At 42.3% G+C, this 19058-nt stretch overlaps 1 protein-coding gene across 4 annotated transcripts in view; it reads left to right on the top strand.

The window, feature by feature from the left end:
- Positions 1 to 19058, top strand: part of LOC140485543 (B-cell scaffold protein with ankyrin repeats-like) — a 309357-nt gene that overhangs the window by 278668 nt on the left and 11631 nt on the right. For all 4 annotated transcript variants that reach the window (XM_072583754.1, XM_072583753.1, XM_072583755.1 and 1 more), the window contains 4 exons: positions 6099 to 6158; positions 10617 to 10801; positions 16557 to 16620; positions 18059 to 18088. In XM_072583754.1, the coding sequence (XP_072439855.1) occupies positions 6099 to 6158; positions 10617 to 10801; positions 16557 to 16620; positions 18059 to 18088 (339 nt within the window). The remainder of the gene's footprint in view (positions 1 to 6098; positions 6159 to 10616; positions 10802 to 16556; positions 16621 to 18058; positions 18089 to 19058) is intronic.

Raw genomic sequence — 19058 nt, 5'->3', positions numbered from 1 at the left:
GTTAATTGGGAGAAATAATTTTCTCTGGAGTAAGCCAGGTTTACCACAAGGTACAGTTTTAAGGTAAATGGCAAAAGAAACAAAGAGATGATGAGGAGACCTTTATGAAAGGTCTTTATGAGACCTTTATGAGACACTGCATGAAAGGGCAATTGAAGCAGATTAGAGTCACAGAGATGTACAGCACGGAAACAGACCCTTCGGTCCAACCCGTCCATGCCAACCAGATATCCCAACCCAATCTAGTTCCACCTGCCAGCACCTGGCCCATATCCCTCCAAACCCTTCCTATTCATATACCCATCCAAATGCCTCTAAAATGTTGCAATTGTACCAGCCTCCACCACATCATCTGGCAGCTCATTCCATACACATACCACCCTCTGCATGAAAAGTTGCCCCTTAGGTCTCTTTTATATCTTTCCCCTCTCACCCTAAACCTATGCCCTCTAGTTCTAGACTCCCCAACCCCAGGGAAAAGACTTTGCCTATTTATCATATCCATGCTCCTCATAACTTACTAACTGTACCTCTTATACGCGCATCCAAATCATTTATGTAAATGACAAAAAGTAGAGGGCCCAGCACCAATCCTTGTGGCATTCCATTGGTCACAGGCCTCCAGTCTGAAAAACAACCCTCCACCACCACCCCCTGTCTTCTACCTTTGAGCCAGTTCTGTATCCAAATGGCTAGTTCTCCCTTTATTCCATGAGATCTAACCTTGCTAATCAGTCTCCCATGGGGAACCTTGTCGAACGCCTTACTGAAGTCCATATAGATCACATCTACTGCTCTGTCCTCATCAATCTTCTTTGTTACTTCTTCAAAAACTCAATCAAGTTTGTGAGACATGATTTCCCATGCACAAAGCCATGTTGACTATCCTGAATCAGTCCCTTCCTTTCCAAATACATGTACATCCTGTCCCTCAGGATTCCCTCCAACAACTTGCCCACTACCGAGGTCAGGCTCACTGGTCTATAGTTCCCTGGCTTGTCCTTACCATCCTTCTTAAACAGTGGCACCACGTTTGCCAACCTCCAGTCTTCCGGCACCTCACCTGTGACTATCGATGATACAAATATCTCAGCAAGAGGCCCAGCAATCACTTCTCTAGCTTCCCACAGAGTTCTCGGGTATACCTGATCAGGTCCTGGGGATTTATCACCTTTAACTGTTTCAAGACATCCAGCACTTCCTCCTCTGTAATCTGGACATTTTGCAAGATGTCACCATCTATTTCCCTACAGTCTATATCTTCCATATCCTTTTCCACAGTAAGTACTGATGCAAAATATTCATTTAGTATCTCCCCCATTTTCTGTGTTTTCCAAAAGAAGTTGGATAAACTTGAACAGGAAATATTTACAGGGCTATGTGGAAAGAGCTATGGAAGTAGGACTAATGGGATACCTCTTTCAAAGAGGTAGCACAAGCATGATGGGCTGAATTGTCTCAACGCTGTGTGATTTTATGATTAATGTCAGAAGGACAGCAGATACATATGAACATCACCCCCTGCAAATACCTCTCCAAGCCACAGACTATCCCAACTTAGAAATGTATTGCAGTCCCTTCAGTGTCACTGCATCAATACCCTGGAATTACCTTCCTAGGGGCATTGTGGGTCAACGTACAACACATGCAGTGGTTCAAGAAGGCAGTTCACCCCCACCTTCTCAAGAGCCAACTAGGGATGGGCATTAAATGCTGGCGTAGTCAGGGATGCCCACAGTTTATGAATGAATAAAAAGCAAATTGAAAAGGAGTACTGTGGGATTAGAATTGACAACTCTCAATGGAAAGTTTGCACATAGTTGATGAGCACAGTGGCTCAGGAAAGGAAAATGGATCCCCCAATTATTTTCTTTTCTAAAGACAAGCTTGATTATGGGAAGTTGGTTCTTTATAAGCACTGATTGATATTAATGGCTGACGCAGTTCAGACCATTAAAAGGCTGCAGGCCTCAGCACAAGCTGAAATCATCTCAATTAAACCACTTACTGCCCAATCAATAGGATTGTTGAGTGTTTTCTGCAGTCTGATTCAATTTATTATCATTGTTGACCTATTCAATGCCAGCTCTCAGTTCAACAGCATTATACTCCAAGGGGTTAAGGACGAGCTGTATAGAGGAGCATTGTGTGATTACAATAAAGCAGCAGGGGCATCTGTGATCCTCAGTAGGTAAAAGCAAATTACTGCAGATGCTGGAATCTGAAACCAAAAGAGAAAATGCTGGAAAGTCTCAGCAGGTCTGGCAGCAACTGTAAGGAGAAAAAAGAGCTGACGTTTCGAGTCTAACTGACCCTTTGTCTCGTCACCCCCCACCCCCACCCTCAAACAACACACACTTCCCTCCTGGCACCTTCCCCTGCCACCGCAAGAATTGCAAAACTTGTGCCCACACCTTCCCCTCACCACCATCCAAGATCCCAAAGGAGGTTTCCACAAGCAACAGAGTTTCACCTGCACTTCCACACACATGTCATTTATTGTAACCATTGCTCCCAATGCGGACACCTCTACATTGGGGAGACAGGACGCCTACTCACAGAGCGCTTCAGTGAACATCTCTGGGACACCCGCACCAACCAACACCACTGCCCCATGGGCCGAACACTTCAACTCCCCTTCCCACTCTGCTGAGGACATGCAGGTCCTGGGCCTCCTCCATCGCCACTCCTTAACCACCCGATGCCTGGAAGATGAGCACCTCATCTTCCGCCGCAGGACCCTTCAACCCCCTGGCATCAATGTGGATTTCACCAGTTTCCTCATTTCCCCTCCTCCCATCTTACCCCAGTTCCAATCTTTCAGCTCAGCACCGTCCTCACGACCTGTCCCACCTGTCAATCTTCTTTCCCACCTATCCGCTCCACCTTCCCCTCCACCTATCACTATTACCCCCACCTCCATCCACCTATTGCACTCTCAGCTACCTTCCCCCCAGCCCCCACACCCCTCCCATTTATCTATCCACCCATGAGGCTCCCAGCCTCATTCCTGATGAAGGGCTTTTGCCCATCGATGTTCCTGCTCCTCGGATGCTGCATGACCTGCTGTGCTTTTCCAGCCCCACACTCTCGACTCATTTCCAATAAGAGACAATCTAATTTTCACCCCTTAACATTCAAAAGTGCTACCATTGCTGAATCCCCCACTATCAACATCCTGGGGATTAATATTGACTGGAAACTCAACTGAACTCACCACATAAACACAGTGGCTACAAGACCAGGCCAGAGGCTTTGAATACCGCATGAGTAACTCAGTTCCTGACTCCCCAAAACCTGTTCATCATTTATAAGACACAAGTCAGGAGTGTGATGGAATACTCCCCATTTGCCTGGGTGGGGGCAGCTCCAACAACACACAGGAAGCTTGACACCATCCAGGACAGCCACTTGATTGGCACCACATCAACACACATTTAGTCACTGCATTGCTGATGTTCAGGGTTAGTAGACTGTACCATCTACAAGATGCACTGCAGAAATTCACCAAAGATCCTCAGATAGCAAGCCCACGATCACTTCCATCTAGAAGGACAAGGGCAGCAGATACATGGGAGCACCACTTCCTGCAAGTTCCCCTCCAAGCCGCTCACCATCCTGATGTGGAAATATACTGCTGGTCCTTCATTGTCACTGGGTCAAAATCCTGGATCTCCCTCCCTAAGAGCATTGTGGGTCTACCTACAGCATGTGAACTGCAGCAGGTCAAGAAGGCAGCTCACCCCCACCTTCTCAAGGGGCAACTAGGGACAGGCAATGAATGCTGGCCCAGGCAGTGATGCCATGTCCCAGGAAAGAATTTTTTTAAATGCCTTAGGTGCCTGTGCCTGCTCTTTGACAGAGTTGCCTAATTAATCCCACTGTCCAATCTTTTTCCCATAACCATGTCACCTCTTCTTAAGTCTATGTAGAATTTTCTTTTGAAAGTTACTCCTGAATCTGCATCCATCATCCTTTCAGGCAGCATGCTCCACATCACAAACACACTGCACTAAAAAATCTCACCTTTCCAAAGATTTGTTTGCCAATAATTTTCACTCTTTGATCCTCCTGCCACTGGTAACAATCTGTCTCCATTTTACCTTTCTTTTCCGCAATCAACCTGTTCAGAGATGTTACTACGCACTTCTGGAGCAGGTGGTACTTTTATCCAGGCCACCTGGTCCTGGAGTAGGGACACTACCATTGCACCACAAGAGGGCCGCTCATTTAACAGGAGGCTCCCAAGCACTGAGGATGTCACCTCGACAGGGGACGAAACATCTGCAACACAAATTCCCAGCTCGGCGAACAGAACCACAACAACGAGCACCCGAGCTACAAATCTTCTCACAAACTTTGAGCTCATTTAACCGTATCAAAACCTTCAAGATTTTGAACACACCTGATTAAATTTCCTTCTTTGCCTTCTCTGCTCTGAAGAGAACAATCCTAGCTTTTTCAGACTCTTCACAAAACCTGATCCCAAAAGCATTGCAAATTCATTGTCTTACCTGCCACATATTTTAAAATGAGGGTAGTGTTTGGGAATGAATTTCTTTAACTGCTACCTGATTCGCAACAGTCCAGGTTTTTCAGAGACTTGGGGTCATAATGTTTCCTGTAGTGCCCAAGAGGATCATCTCAGTCCATGTCTGATTTACCATTTTCACAGCTGTCACACTATTGATCCTCAGATGTTGCCTGACCTGCTGTGCTTTTCCAGCACCACTCTAATCTAGAGACTATTGATCATGCCCCTGCTTCATCTCATCACATTCCTTATTAGTGTTAAGCTTGACTGTTCTAATACACACTTGGCTGGCCATCTTCTATTCTCCACCTTTGATACCTTCCTAAAACTTTGCTACCCAGTTCCTAATTCTCAGGAAAATTACATTTTCTGCTACCCCACTGCTCACTGATCTCCTTGATCTTAGTCAAATAACACCTCCATTTTAAAATCCTCACCCTTATTTTCAAATTGTCTCTTTAGCCTCATCCATCTTCTCTATCTGTAATTTGCTCCAGTCCCACACCCTTCTGAGATCTACCCCCCTCCCATTCTGGTTCTTGCACATCACTATTTTAATTATTTCACCATTGGTGGCAATGCTTTCAGCTGCTTTGACCCCATATTCTGGAATTCCCTCCTTACCCCTAATCTATCCATCTTTCTATTTTCTTTAAAACACTCCTTGAAATGTTCTTGGTTTGAACTTGCGGTCACTTGTCCTAATATTCTCCTTTGGTTAGGTGTCAAATTTTCACTGGTATGTAACAGTGAAGCTTCTTTGGAGCTTTTACTTTGATAAAAATACTAAATAAATTCAAGCTGTGTTGTTGTAAATCGCCTCTAAATACATTGATGGGAACATTAGTGGCAAAATAGTTTCATTAACTCATCCCCAACCTGTGTATCCTATAACTATACAATTGCTGAGTTATTTGGGTTCTGGTACTGGCTGATCTCAGTGCAGAATGAAAGAGACACTGAATAAATGATGGCAAGATAATGAGTGAGCTTTTGCAATAGGAGGAAGAAAATATTGAAAGTGAAGATGACTTTGGCAACTTCTCTGCACTTTAAAAGAAATGCTGACTTCTAACAATGGAGAGGAGCAGAACTAATCAGCCATTTACTGAGAAGTAACTGCTCTCATGTGTCATCTGCAATTCCTCATTCAGTATAGAAAAGTGTCCTCGCAGAGATTTAGTGAGATCTATACCAGTTTCTTATTTTCCCACGGTAAGAGACAGACTGGAAGACGGGATTTAGACAAACTGATGAAGGAGAAACTATTCCTATTGGAAAGTTGGTCACTGCTGAAAAAACACTGAAGATAATTGAAATGGAGAACGAGAGGGTCAATGAGGAGAATTATTATAGTCAATGAGTTAGTATGATTTGGAATTCACTGCCTGAAAGAAGACATTAGGAAATGCAAGATATTATTGCTTGGTCAAGGAAGTAGGTTTTAAGGACCATCTTACTGGAGAGAAGTAACCAGTTGGAGCCAGAAGAGATCACAAGAATGTCAAAAATCAATGTGATTGCTCAGGAACTTTCCACATGTACTGATTTGACTTTATGTTAGTGTTTCAGCAAAAGACTGGAAAAGGAACCACTGACAAAATCTGCAGTGCCCCCAAAAGAGGTACGAAGCCTTGTCATTGTTGGTGTTTTGTATTATTTTGGCTTTGAGATATTGCTAATTAAACAGTGTTGAGTTCATTTTCAGACCGTGCACCACCTAGCTACATTCTCCCTGGAGAATCCAGAGCACGCATCTTATTAACCAGTGTCCAAATGATGTGCAAGGCTGACTCCTGGTGGCAATCATCTAGAAAATCACTCATATATTTTCTTTGCCATTTTTTTCTTCAATCAGCAGGCATTTGAATATCTGTATATTTTAATTAATTATTTCTCAAAATTAGAGAAAAGTGTAGCCTGATAATGTTTTAGAATGAGAATTCATTATTTGAAAATACTTACATTTTGCAATAATTTTAAATGAAGTAACTCCATTATGTTTGAGTGCAGTAAGTTGTACAGTCATTTTAAGAAAAAAAAGTTTTGCTGAGAATTCTTCAGATCATTATATTTTATAGATTTATAACCAGATGCAGTGACCTTTGCAAACTCCAAAATATCTCATTAAGTTCTCGCGTTTTCCAATCCAGCAGACTGCTCCTGACTATAGACAAATTACTCTGCACTGCATGGGTTGTACCTGACTCTTCACTGTGGCTATGTGTCTGCCCTAGACTGGTACAGAGACAGATCAAAATCATCTGGAATAACGCATTCTAATATCTTAACTACTTTGCTGCAAAAAAATCTTGTTTAAAAAAACAGTTTATGATTAAATTAATCATCAGAAAAATTGAAAGTGTATGATCACACTGAAACATGCACACATTCTCACTTCACATCCATACTTACACTTGCACAGACTCATGTGCATTCACAATTATATATTAGATTACTTACAGTGTGGAAACAGGCCCTTCGGCCCAACAAGTCCACACCGACCTGCCAAAGCGTATACCACCCAGACCCATACTCCTACGTTTACCCCTTCATCCAACACTACGGACAATTTAGCATGGTCAAGTCACCTAACCTGCACATTTTTGGTGCTGTGGGAGGAAACCAGAGCACCCGGAGGAAACCCGCATAGACACAGGGAGAATATGCAAACTCCACACAGAGAGTCGTATGAGGCGGGAATTGAACCCGGGTCTCTGGCGCTGTGAGGCAGCAGTGCTAACCACTGTGCCACCGTGCCGCCCACAAATGCACATATGCATGTGCACACACACATTCAAATCTGTAGATATGCTCACGCACACAGATTTACACCTACATTCACTCACACATTTACAGGCGCACACCTCGACACACATTTACAAATGCATAGATTCATCCATTCGTGCTCTCGTACATTTACTCATAAAGACACAAACACGCACAGATGCATGTACATATGCACATTCACGTGCATTCGTGCTCACATGTATTCATGTACATACAGATATGTGCGCACACATTTCTGCATGTGCACATGCACACATGAACCCACTCAGATACACATAAACACACATGCACAGGTACAATTTTATACACCTAAGTACATACACACATGCACATATTCACACACACTCATGCACACATGCTTGCACATACATATAAGCTCACATGCATATGCATTCATTCACACACACATGCTGTCTCATATGCACACACATGCTCACACATGCATTTGCACACATTCACACACGTACGCTTACACACACATCCCTCTCACCCACATGCACATACACACTTGCAGTACACACACACACATACACTCACACAATGAAAGAATTGCAGTTGTGCACAGTCCATATTTTAACAAATTTGCAAGGATGGCAGTAGAATTTGAGAAGTTATACCTATGAGGAAAGACTGAACAATTTTGGACTGTGTCATAAACAGGAGGCTGTGGTGTGGTAGAGGTCTTTAAAATTCCAAATGGCTTCTATATGGGAAATGTACAGAAGATATTTTGAATTGCAGGTGTCTACAATCTTGAATCGTTTGTATAAAGTTTGTTATTAATAAATTCAGCAGAAAATTCAAGAGTACACTGGCAACAGTAGAGATTAAATTGGATTATGGCCAGAAGTGTGCTCAGGAATTGAGATTGTGATGATTCTTTATTTTGGAAGCATTTTTTGTGCTCAGAAACCAGCAATCTTCAAATTAACATTCAGAGCATACTCAGTCCTGAGAGTTACTAGGTGGCTACATTCAAATCTACCTCTTGCAAGGTATTCAATGGACCATTCAAAACCATTTGGGGGTCACTGAAGAGGAGTTCAAAGGTTACAGGTAGATTGAAAAAGAGTTGCTCCATTAGGAATACAGCAGTTAACTGTATTGCTGGGAAGGCAGCTGAAGTAAACATGTTTTGTGTTTTGAGGACTCAGGGAAGACCTACAGCAGTGGAATAGCACTGATTGATCAGGGCTCAGGGAAGCCCTAAAAGCTAGGGAGGATTTGAGAGACGCCTGTGTAGAATTAATTGTTCAATATAACTGATAGTGGACTCAAAAGCCCACAAGCAGTACTTCCTTGAGACAACTGACCAAGATTAGAATTCATAAAATATCAAAGGAGAAAACCTAGAGGGCATAGGTTTAAAGTGAGAGGACGATGCATATTTGCCAGAGGAAGTACTAGAGGCAGGTAGAATGATAACATTTAAAACATTTGAACAGGTATATGGATAGGAAAGGTTTTAGAGGGATATGGGCCAAATATAGATAAATGGGACTAGTTCAGTTTAAGAAACCTGGTCAGCATTGACAAGTAGGGCCGAAGGGCCTGTTTCTGTGCTGAATGACTCTATGACTCTGTAAGTAGTACTGGCCCAATGAGGTTTGATGAAGAGCTTGAATTCCACCTGTGACAAAGTACAGTTTCTAAAGTGTAGGAGAATGGGAAAGGACACTAATTGACCAGAATGGATAAAGTCAGAAGTCACATGACACCAAGTTATAGTCCAACAGGTTTACTTGAAATCACAAGCTTTCGGAACGCTGTGCCTTTGTCAGGTGAAGTGGAGGGAAGTACACAGGCACAGAATTTATAACATAATGTAATCTGCCTATAACTTCTGTGCCAGTGTGCTTCCTTCCATTTCACCTCATGGAGGAGTAGCGCTTTGAAAGCTTGTGATTTCAAGTAAACCTGTTGGACTATAACCTGGTGTCATGTGTCTTCTGACTGTGTTCACAGCAGCCCATCACCGGTACATCCACATCATGACCAGAATGGAAGTAGTCATCGAGGCAGACCATGATAGAGCAGCTCTCGAGAAGGAGTTTCAAGGCCAGATTAGCAGAAGTAAAGAATTGTGATCTTTTATGAAACTTTATAAGATTTGATGACCAACCTTGTCATTAATGTTTGGGGGCGATTGCGGAGAAATCTGTGGGATTGGTCTTGATTGCACTTGCTATTTGATGTGCACCTTAGAGTGTTCACTCTGTCACAACTCATATTTGCCACATGTTAATTCCGCATGTTAGAATAAAAGTTGTACTCGTATTGTAGATTTGTACTGTTCTTTAATTGTATAGTAAAATTTATTGTTGTCTGTCCAAAACCATGGAATCTTGTGCTTTATTCTGATTGTAATTTTTTGTCTGCTTTGTGAATAAAAGTTACTGTTCACTAGCCAGATCATAACATAAATATGACCGTCTGGTCCAGGATTATGTACAAAGATTCTGTGCCAGTCCATTGTATTGCAGGTAAACTGATAATGTCTATTGTTTTGCATAATTGCTGTCTGCAGTCAGTGCTTCCTGCAATGTTTATCAGCTACAGGTATCAGATATTGAGTCTGTGTCACTTAAAGTTGATTTGCAGTATCTTAAAGGATAGCTACAATGGAATGCCACTGGTCATGCACACTCAAACCTCTTTAGATTAGATTAGATTACTTACAGTGTGGAAACAGGCCCTTTGGGCCGACAAGTCCACACCGCCCCGCTGAAGCGTAACCCACCCATACCCATACATCTACATTTACATTTACCCCTTACCTAACACTATGGGCAATTTAGCATGGCCAATTCACCTGGCCTGCACATCTTTGGACTGTGGGAGGAAACCGGAGCACCCGGAGGAAACCCACGCAGACACGGGGAGAACGTGCAAACTCCACACAGTCAGTCGCCTGAGGCGGGAATTGAACCCGGGTCTCAGGCGCTGTGAGGCAGCAGTGCTAACCACTGTGCCACCGTGCCGCCCACTAGTTGGTGACTTGTACTCTACCCATTGAAATGTGCACACACATCTTGGACAATATTTCTGATTTTTTTGTGGGCAATGTAGCTCTCAGAAAGTGACTGATAAACATTCTGAACTTAGCAGACAAAGATGCTGATGTATCCTGATATCTTTATGCACTGTATTATATTTAGCGATATCAGGCATTCACAACAGAGCACACTTATTCCAATAATGTACTCCTGACTGATGTGTGCAATACTGTGTGTGTTTGTGTGAAAGTATTGAACTTACTGTACATATCTCACCTATCATCTTTGTGCTGCAGCTAACAGACCCAAGGTTGATGAGAATCCCGTGTACGATGCATTCAGGCCAGAATACAATCGAGGACAACAACAACTGATCCATCTGCAAGAATTGGTCAAGAAGGGAGTTCTTACTGTGAATGAAGCACAGGAAAGATTTAAGCAATGGCAGATAGAAGAGAAGGATCAAGATGCTGTACAACAGGTCCAGAATGAAACTTAAACAATAATCCAGTTAACTGTGTTCCCAGCACTTGGTTTTGTGTTACCTAAATAACTTGTAATTCTTAATGTTAACCAAGCTGAGTCCTTTCTGTAGCAAACTGAAGGGAGAGGAGTAATCTTATGGAATTTTGTTAAAATTGCAAATCATGAGGTTTTTTGGAGTTTTGACAGGATAAACAAAGATATTTCCATATGAGGGCCACAAATATAGAGTCACTAATAAATCCAGTCAAGAATTTAGGAGAACTTAAAATTGATAAATCTCCTGGCCCCAATGGGATACACCCTAGAGTTCTGAGAGAGGTTGCTGAGGAAATAGCAGAGGCATTGGTTGAGATCTTTCAAGAGTCACTGAAGTCAGGAAAGGTCCCAGATGATTGGAAGATGGCTGTAGTAACCCCCTTGTTCAAGAAAGGATCAAGGCAAAAGATGGAAAATTATAGGCCAATCAGCTTAACCTCGGTTGTTGGTAAAATTCTAGAATCCATCATTAAGGATGAGGTTTCTAAATTCTTGGAAGAGCAGAGTCTGATTAGAACAAGTCAACATGGATTTAGTAAAGGGAGGTCATGCCTGACAAACCTGTTGGAAATTTTGGAAGAGGTAACAAGTAGGTTAGACCAGGGAAACCCAGTGGATGTGGTCTATCTGGACTTTCAAAAGGCCTTTGATAAGGTGCCACACGGGAGGCTGCTGAGCAAGGTGAGGGCCCATGGTGTTCGAGGTGAGCTGCTGGGATGGATTGAGGATTGGCTATCTAACAGAAGGCAGAGAGTTGGGATAAAAGGTTCTTTTTCAGAATGGCAGCCGGTGACGAGCGGTGTCCCGCAGGGTTCGGTGCTGGGGCCACAGCTGTTCGCATTATATATTAATGATTTGGATGAGGGAACCGGGGGCATTCTAGCGAAGTTTGCCAATGATACGAAGTTAGGTGGACAGGCAGGTAGTACTGAGGAAGTGGGGAGGCTACAGAAGGATCTAGACAGGTTGGGAGAGTGGTCCAGGAAATGGCTGATGGAATTTAACGTGAGCAAGTGCGAGGTCTTGCACTTTGGCAAAAAGAATAAAAGCATGGACTACTTTCTAAATGGTGAGAAAATTAATAAAGCCAAAGCACAAAGGGATCTGGGAGTGCTAGTCGAGGATTCTCTAAAGGTAAACATGCAGGTTGAGTCTGTGATTAAGAAAGCGAATGCAATGTTGTCTCTTATCTCAAGAGGGTTGGAATATAAAAGCAGAGATGTACTACTAAGACTTTATAAAGCTCTGGTTAGGCCCCATTTGGAGTACTGTGTCCAGTTTTGGTCCCCACACCTCAGGAAGGACATACTGGCACTGGAATGTGTCCAGCGGAGATTCACACGGATGATCCCTGGAATGACAGGTCTAGCATATGAGGAACGGCTGAGGATACTGGGATTGTATTCGTTGGAGTTTAGAAGATTAAGGGGAGATCTAATAGAGACGTACAAAATAATACATGGCTTTGAAAAGGTGGATGCTAGGAAATTGTTTCTGTTAGGCGAGGAGACTAGGACCCGTGGACACAGCCTTAGAATTAGAGGGGGTCATTTCAGAACGGAAATGCGGAGACATTTCTTCAGCCAGAGAGTGGTGGGCCTGTGGAATTCATTGCCATGGAGTGCAGTGGAAGCCGGGACGCTAAATGTCTTCAAGGCCGAGATTGATAGGTTCTTGTTGTCTAGAGGAATTAAGGGCTACGGGGAGAACGCTGGCAAGTGGAGCTGAAATGCGCATCAGCCATGATTGAATGGTGGAGTGGACTCGATGGGCCGAATGGCCTTACTTCCACTCCTATGTCTTATGGTCTTATGGTCTAACTTCTTCCAGAACATGTGACCCCAGTGAGGAGTTGAGGTGAATTGTGTCAATGTATTTCAGGGAAAACTGGATAAGCACATGAGTGAAAAGAACAGGAGGCAATGATGATAGGGTGAGATAAAGATGGGGCGGACTATAAATCTCAGCATAAACCAGATGTTGCTGTCGTCTGAATAACATATAATTTTTTGTGGGTGAAATTAAAATGCTAGGAGTGTATCCTCGTTATTATAAGCCTTAAATGCCTTTCATTGTTGCCCCAATAATAGCTCATTAGGCAAAAACAATGCAACTATCACCCTTATACTAGGCTTATTTACCCTTATCAACAAATGGATACTCCTTCACACTAACAGTGCATTGAGCAGCAAAAGTAGCATTCAGCATGTCAGTTATTTGTCACCATTGCCAACATTCTCTGATCCCAGGGTTAGTGACCTGACAGTCTAATGAGATCCCACATTCTCTCCAGTCACCCCCAGCACGATCACAGTGGGGCATCACCGGTGAAGTGTGAGCCATTAATCTGCATCCCCAAGTAAATAGTTCACTGCAGAGAAGTGCAACAAAATTTATTATTGTCTGTCCAAAACCATGGAATCTTGTGCTTTATTCTGATTGTAATTTTTTGTCTGCTTTGTAAATAAAAGTTACTGTTCACTAGCCAGATCATAACATAAATATGACAGTCTGGTCCAGGATTATGTACAAAGATCCTGTGCCAGTCCATTGTATTGCAGGTAAACTGATGATGTCTATTGTTTTGCATAATTGCTGTCTGCAGTCAGTACTTCCTGCAATGTTTATCAGCTGCATGTAGTCTTCATAAACTGTTTGAGCCTTTATCAGTGAGTAAGAGGGATCCAGCCAGAAACATTGAAGGTATGTTTTTATCAGTTGTGCTGAACTTCATAAATTGTTCATGCATATTGTCCAGCTGAGAGGCAGATGCCTGTTCTTGTGGGTTCAGGTCCCTCTATCCTTCCCACATTATCACAAATAAAAATCTTCACTTTTCAGTTTCATGAACAAATTCACATAAATTTAAAAAGATGAAAGAGCTTCTCATTACTATAAGGAATCAGAGATAAAACTTTATCTGAAACAAGCTAAACAACTTCAGTATTTTTCCTTTTATAATTGCAATAGCAAGTCTGATTATTTGCAATGTTTAATCAATATTTTAATTTCCAAGATGTACTTACTTGACTCACTTTATTTAATAACTCAGTCTTTCAATTTGTGTTCTTTATTTGCCACTCCCACGCATAAATGTTTGAAGGTGGGTGTAATTGACTGACGAAAAATAACTTGCTTGATAAAAAGCTTTGTGCAGTGTTTAAATGTTCCTACAAAATTCCTACCAACATTTAAATACGATTGAAGGGTTCCCTTACAGTCTGAGATAATAGAGAGCATTCCCAGGGAAATGAAGGAAACTCAGTGCAAAGAAGAGGGAATAAATGAAGAGAAAACAAATAAGATAGAAAATAAAGGAAGCACCTCTTCCCATATTTCAATACCAACACACACAACTGTTCCCAGTGTAAACTTATACAAACAGACACAGAGAATTAGTTAAATAGAAACAGTGTTCAGGATTTTCGGGAAGGGGGTAGGTGGTTGGCATGAAATCATGGCAGTCATTCAGAGATTTGATGCACATGTGAAGTGTTGAATTTTGGCCTTCTTCTGCATCACAACAATCTTGTGGTTCTGAAAAGCTCAGCTATTGATTAAGACACCACAAAAAGGACAAATGTCATCCTCCACCTTCAGGTGGGAATTAGGTGGATGGTTAATGTTTGTGGTTCAGCACTGGTGTTCCCTTCTTCCTGAAATCCCACTTTTCATGTTTGAGTTGGGTGGCACATTGGCACAATCATTAGCACTGCTGCCTCACAGCATCAGAGATCCGCATTCCATTCTAGTCTTGGTTGACTGTCTGTGTGGCATTTATATGGTCTCCCCGTGTCTATGTGGGTTTCATCTGCATGATCTGGCCTTTTCCCATAGCCCAAAGATATGCAGGTTAGGTGGATTGACTATGCTAAATTGCCTGTAGTGTCCAGGATGTGCAGACTAGGTGGATTAGCCACAGTTATTGTGGGATTACAAGCTTACAGGAACAGGATGGGATATTCTTTGGAGAGTCAGTGCAGATTTAATGTGCCCAACAGCCTCTATCTGCACTAAAGGATTCTATGAGATCCAACAACTGGCATTCACACCAAAAACAGGCAACGTCTGACTTATAATATGCAAAGTGGTTCCTAAGTGGAGCGTCTAGTTAATCCTGAAAGCGAGAAGTTAAAACTCTTGCATTTATGTCCAGATAGATTCTCTCAAAACCAACTGACTAAAAACAAGAGCTGTCAGCAAACCACACATTTTTCAGAATGTGCTACCTGGACAAGTTAGGCTGTGCATGGTACTGAAAGTGGTAACTGTTTCACCACCTGTCCCCTTCCATATTCAAAGTAGCTAGTGACCTGCCCAACTCAAATTGACCTGAGCTGCTCACTGCCCAGTAGGTAGTGAGAACTACAGATGCTGGAGATCAGAGATGAGAGTGTGGTGTGGTTTCTGAAGAAGGCCTTATGCCTGAAACGTCGATTCTCCTGCTCCTTGAACGCTGCCTGACCTGCTGTGCATTTCCAGCACCACACTCTCAACACTGCTCACTGCCCAACCCAAAATCTGGCACAATCCTCAATCCAGTGTGAGCTCAGTACCAGGGCTGCTGGGTCTAAGAGTGTAACACTTTTCACAATGGCTAAAGTACTTTACAATAAATGAAGAATCTTTGAGTGTAGCCACTATTGTGATGTAAAGTGCAGCAGCCAATTTATGCACAGCAAGATCCCACATAGAGCAATGTAATAATGACCAGGTAATCTGTTTCAGTGATGTTGATCGAGGGTTAACTATTGACTCCAAGATGCTGAGGAGTACATTTCACCAATGTAGCAAATGTGAGATCTCTCCCATCACTCTGAGAGAATATGCAAGGTTTTATTTATTCTGGAAATGAGGCACTTCCTGAGTACTGAGCTGAGAGTTTTGAGCTAGACTTTACTTTTCCCTGCAGTTCCTGTAATAAGAATTGAACCAACAGATTTTGCCTCAGAGCAAAGAGAGTTACTCACTGATCTACAGCTAATGAATGTCACTAAGCTCACGAAAATATACCACAAACTTCGTCAACTTTTTTTGTGGGACTAGGAGATGCACAAAATAACAATTCTTCATATTTAGATCCATCTTTGTTCTTACTGCTCTTTGTTTCTGTAATAACTTCCAGCCCAAGGGTGGGCCAGTGATTAGCACTGCTGCTTCACAATGTCAGGGACCTGGGTTCGATTCCAGCCTCGGGTGACTGTCCGTGCGGAGTTTGCATATTCTCATTTCTTCCAGATGCTCTGGTTTCCTCCCACAGTCCAAAAATGTGGAGATTAGGTAGATTGACCATGCTAAATTACCTCATAGAGTCCAGGGATATGCAAGTTAGATGGATTAGCCATGGTAAACATGGGGTTACAGGGATAGATTGGAAGTGTCGGTGCAGACTTGATGGGCCAAGTGGTCTCTTTCTGCACTGTAGATATTCTGAGGTTCTTTAAGCCTCTTCACACCACTCTTTTTAAGACGCTTCTTAAAATCAAATCTTTGACAAGCTTTAGATCACCTATCCTATTACCCCTGTCTTATTTGGCTCTGTCACATTTTGTTTGATTACATACCTGTGAGGCACTTTGAAATGTTTTACCATGTTACAGGCTGTCTATAATGTACGGTGTTTGCTGCTGTTTTTACGAGTTATTTGGTCATCACTGGTGTTTAAGTGAAGCTGCAAAATCTCAATTTAACTTTCCTTTATCTTTTTTTAAAAGGAGAAATTGCGGAAGCTCCGAGAGATCATCGCAAAGGACCGGCATGATGTAGAAGATCTCTATGGTAATACAAATATTCACTCAGTTTATTTGTTAAAACTGTGCTGGTGCTTCAACTTGAGGTCTCCATCAGTTTGAATAGTCACATTTAGTCTGAGGAAACCTTCAAGGAGTGCATCCACCACCACAGAATCTCACCAGGGACTTTTATTTGCATTGGTTTATTGTTGTTACGTGTACATAAGTACAGTGAAAAGTTTTGTTTTGCGAGCAGAACATAGTAAAAAAGGACATACAGATCATAGGGTGCTTAGACAGAGTGAGGCATTCCAGGTTACGGCTGCACAGGAGGTGAGCAAAGCAAGATCAACATTAGATTTGAAATTAGAGAAGTCCATTCAGCAGTCTAATAATGGCAGGGAAGAAGCAGTTCTTGAACCTGTTGGTGCATGTGTTCAAGCTTCTGTACCTTTTGCTTGACAGATTCAGTTCATTCATGTGAAAGTCATTGGCTTGGCCAGCATTTTTGCCCAACCAAATTGCCCTGGAGAATGTGGAGGTGATCTGCTTTCTTGAATTGCTGCAGAATATAGGAACACTCACAGTTACTGAAGCAATCCATGTTCAAATGCAACAAGACCTGGACAATACCAGGCTTGGGCTGAAAAGTGTCAAGTAACAATCGTGGCAAGCAAACACAAAGCAATTACTGTCTCTAATAAGAGAAAATCTAATCACCGCCCTTGATATTCAATGCAGTACCATCACTGAATCCCCCACTATCAGCATCCTTGGCATTACCATTGACTGAATGCATCATAGATCCTTAGACAGCAATTTCCAATCCTATGATCACTTCCATCTAGAAGGATAAGGGCAGCAGATACCTGGAACATCATCACCTGCAAGTTCTCTTCCAAGCCACCCTCCATCCTGTCTTGGAAATATATTGTAGTTCCTTCACTGTCGCTGGGTCAAAATATTGGAATTCCCTCCTGAATGGCATTGTAGGTCAACTTACACCACATGGACTGCAGCAGTTCAAGAAGACAGCGCACCCCCACTTTCTGAAGGGCAATTATCTTAAGACATCCAACCAGTGATGCCCACATCTCACGAGTAATAAGCAAAAATTCCGACTTTGTCAGTTTGAGAATTGGAGTTGCATTTTAACACCTGTAACAATACAGTTTTGCAATTTGGTACAAGGCTGTCAGATTTTATTAAAAAACATATCTGATCCTTGATTGAAGGAAATCCATTTAGGCTACATGTGATTTTGGACCCAGCAGTAAGCCTGTCAGCACTAAAGCTGTAATGAGGGGGTCAGTAAGTGTCTCTAGTACCTTCTCAGGGCAAAGACAGATTTTCTAACAAATACTGACTTTACCAGCAATGCCTATGTCCCGAGATTGAATAAAAAGAAAAGATTGCATACTTCATGTTAGAAAAAGAGCAGAAATCCCTAAATTTACAACTGCACACTTATTTTTCATTCACAGATAAACTCAAAATAGTTCATCCTTCAGATGGTGAGTTGATTTATTTGTTTAAGAAATTCAAGATGATTAATTTCCCCACATAGTTTTAAAGATTTTTAAAGGAAAATTAATTTTAAAATTGTGATTGAAAATAGTCTGCATAAATATAAACCCTTAAGTTGTCAGAAGGTTGATGAAAGAGCTGGGAAATAGGTATAATTGAAACAGCATTCTTCAGTGGTGTATGATTCTAGGTCAGTAAATCATTTTATCTACAACGGATTACTGGGACGATTGTATTTCCCAAGATAGTTTGGGGTGGTGGGCAAATTTAACCTTTTCAGCTGGATTTTATGCTGTCCAGTCAGTAGGTTTGAAGGCAGTGGTCACACAAAATCCAGTGGGTTGCCATCTCTCCCCTGCCTGATCTGGTAGTTAGAGTTTAATTTAGATAAATATGAGGTATTGCATTTTGGTAAGGCAAACAAGGGCAGGGATTACACAGTTAATGATAAGGCCCTGGAGAGTGTTTCCAAACAAGAGACCAAGGTGCACAGTTCCTTGAAAATGGACAGGTAGACAGGGTGGTGAAGAAGGCATTTGGCACACTTGCCTTCGTAGGTCAAAACATTGAATACGCATTAGGACGTCATGTTGAAGCTGCACAGGACATTGGTGAGGCTACTTTTAGAATACTACGTACAACTGGTCGCCATCTAGCGGAAGGATATTGTTAAACTTGAGAGGGTGGAGAAAAGATTTATAAGGATGTTGCTGGGACTAGAGGATTTGAGCTATGGGTAAAAACAATGACTGCAGATGTTGGAAACCAGATTCTGGATTAGTGGTGCTGGAAGAGCACAGCAGTTCAGGCAGCATCTGAGGAGCAGTAAAATCGATGTTTTGGACAAAAGCCCTTCATCAGGAATACAGGGGGAGAGGCTGAATAGGCTGGAGCTTCCTTCCCTGGAGCTTCGTAGGCTGAGGGGAAACCACATAGAGGTTTATAAAATCATGAGGG

The sequence above is a fragment of the Chiloscyllium punctatum genome, chromosome 14 (genome assembly GCF_047496795.1).
Source record: "Chiloscyllium punctatum isolate Juve2018m chromosome 14, sChiPun1.3, whole genome shotgun sequence".
Taxonomy (NCBI): Eukaryota; Metazoa; Chordata; class Chondrichthyes; order Orectolobiformes; family Hemiscylliidae; genus Chiloscyllium; species Chiloscyllium punctatum.
Note: the sequence above shows the minus strand (reverse complement) of the source record. Positions and strands in the feature narration are given on the sequence as shown.